We start from the raw sequence: 1,497 nt of genomic DNA on the forward strand, positions 1-1,497 counted from the left end.
ATGTGGGCTTTAGACATTCCGATCCCAGTAGATACCAAGTTGGGAAGGAACTTGTCGCGGCTATTAAAGAGCTCAACCTACGGGTGTCGTTAGGGTGAGTCAACAAATACCTCGGAGCAGGAGAATCCTGTTGTGATCACTGGTTTTAGCAGCTGCTTCGTCATGTTAGGTTGACAAAGGATGATTATCATGCGCAGGAATTCAAACAAACCGGCATAGGGAAGATGGTTGATAGTGTCGCTGTTTTTGCCACTCCACGTGACACGGATGAGTCCATAGAAAACTTCAATACGGGCCGTTTCGCCGAGGATATGATCAAAGATGTCGTCGAAGCTGGTGTAGATCGCAATAAGCAGATTTTATTCGTAAGTGTACACGACTCCTACAATCTTCAGTACCTTGCTGGCAGCAAGTTGCTGCTTTTCTGCGATAGAGAGTTTTTTTGGAATCACCTCATGCATTGTTGGCGCGTTCGCTGAAACGGACCTCATACCTACTGTGTAGCGTGAAATCCAGTGTTGCTTTTTAGATAACACCAATCGCTTGGGGAACCTCCTCTATGCAGGCATCAACATACTCGAATCTAATCTGCGACTATGGTGTGGACCCCAGGGGCAACGGATCATTCATCTTTCCGGATGGGAGCGGCTACTATTTCTTTTCACAAACTCGTGCAATCGAGGACGGCGACCTGGCCAAGAAGTACGGACTGCATGGCATTGCACTATATGGCAACGATTTTTACTTCGGTGGTGATCTGTACCCTTGGGACACAGACTCCTTGTTTCACGCTATGGTTCAACTCGCGGATGATCCCTCACAGAGCAGTAGGCAGGTATTTCTAAGGGACGTCTCTGAGAGGTAGCCTCTCAAGCTGAGCTCTTATTACATTTCACTTCAATGTCCAGTGGGAGGGTGTGTCCACGACCTTGGATGCATGAGACGTGATGCAATGACAGCTGCTGATGGTCACTAATCATTTTTCTTTTCGCCTTTTTCACATCGAACTGCCGCCAGCTCGACAACACTTCGGCCCATTATATCGCTTATTACGGAAGAAAGCTTTACTTCCCGCGAGGGATGTACTTGAGTTGGAAAGTTGAGGAAGAGTTGAGATACAGTTTCTCAGAAACTGTTGCGGCGCTACTGCTTCATTAACCGGTATATTCAATTCACCAGATTCGGCGATCGGCCTGATTTTCGGACCATTCGTACTCGGAATGTCTAAGATTTGGACCCAAAGTGCTTCAATGAGTTCCAGCAGAGAAGTCGCTACTCAGTAGATATACAAAGTCGTCTCTTTATCAGAGAGTCGACTGAGGAGATTTGCTGCTAGCGGCAGAGAGTAAACTACTCTCGTGGCAATCACGAAGTCGCTCGCCCAAAGATGAAAGTTTTTCCTGCGAGGAAATTCCTGGGGCCGTATACGGATACTGATTCATGAATCTCAGTCCATGATTCAACTTACCCACTGATTCACGCCTCAACTCACACTCA

The 1,497-nt window shown here is 47.2% G+C and overlaps 1 protein-coding gene across 1 annotated transcript; it reads left to right on the forward strand.

Moving 5' to 3' along the window:
- Positions 1–224: 224 nt before the first annotated feature.
- On the forward strand, positions 225–702 carry Pmar_PMAR029078 (hypothetical protein; the record flags this gene model as incomplete). The annotated part of the gene is made up of 2 exons (XM_002786109.1): positions 225–365; positions 530–702. Coding segments are annotated over 2 exons (314 nt in total), but the record flags the coding sequence as incomplete, so codon positions are not given.
- Between the last annotated feature and the right edge of the window lie 795 nt (positions 703–1,497).

The sequence above is a fragment of the Perkinsus marinus genome (genome assembly GCF_000006405.1).
Source record: "Perkinsus marinus ATCC 50983 genomic scaffold scf_1104296931858, whole genome shotgun sequence".
In the NCBI taxonomy this organism is placed as follows: domain Eukaryota; phylum Perkinsozoa; order Perkinsida; family Perkinsidae; genus Perkinsus; species Perkinsus marinus.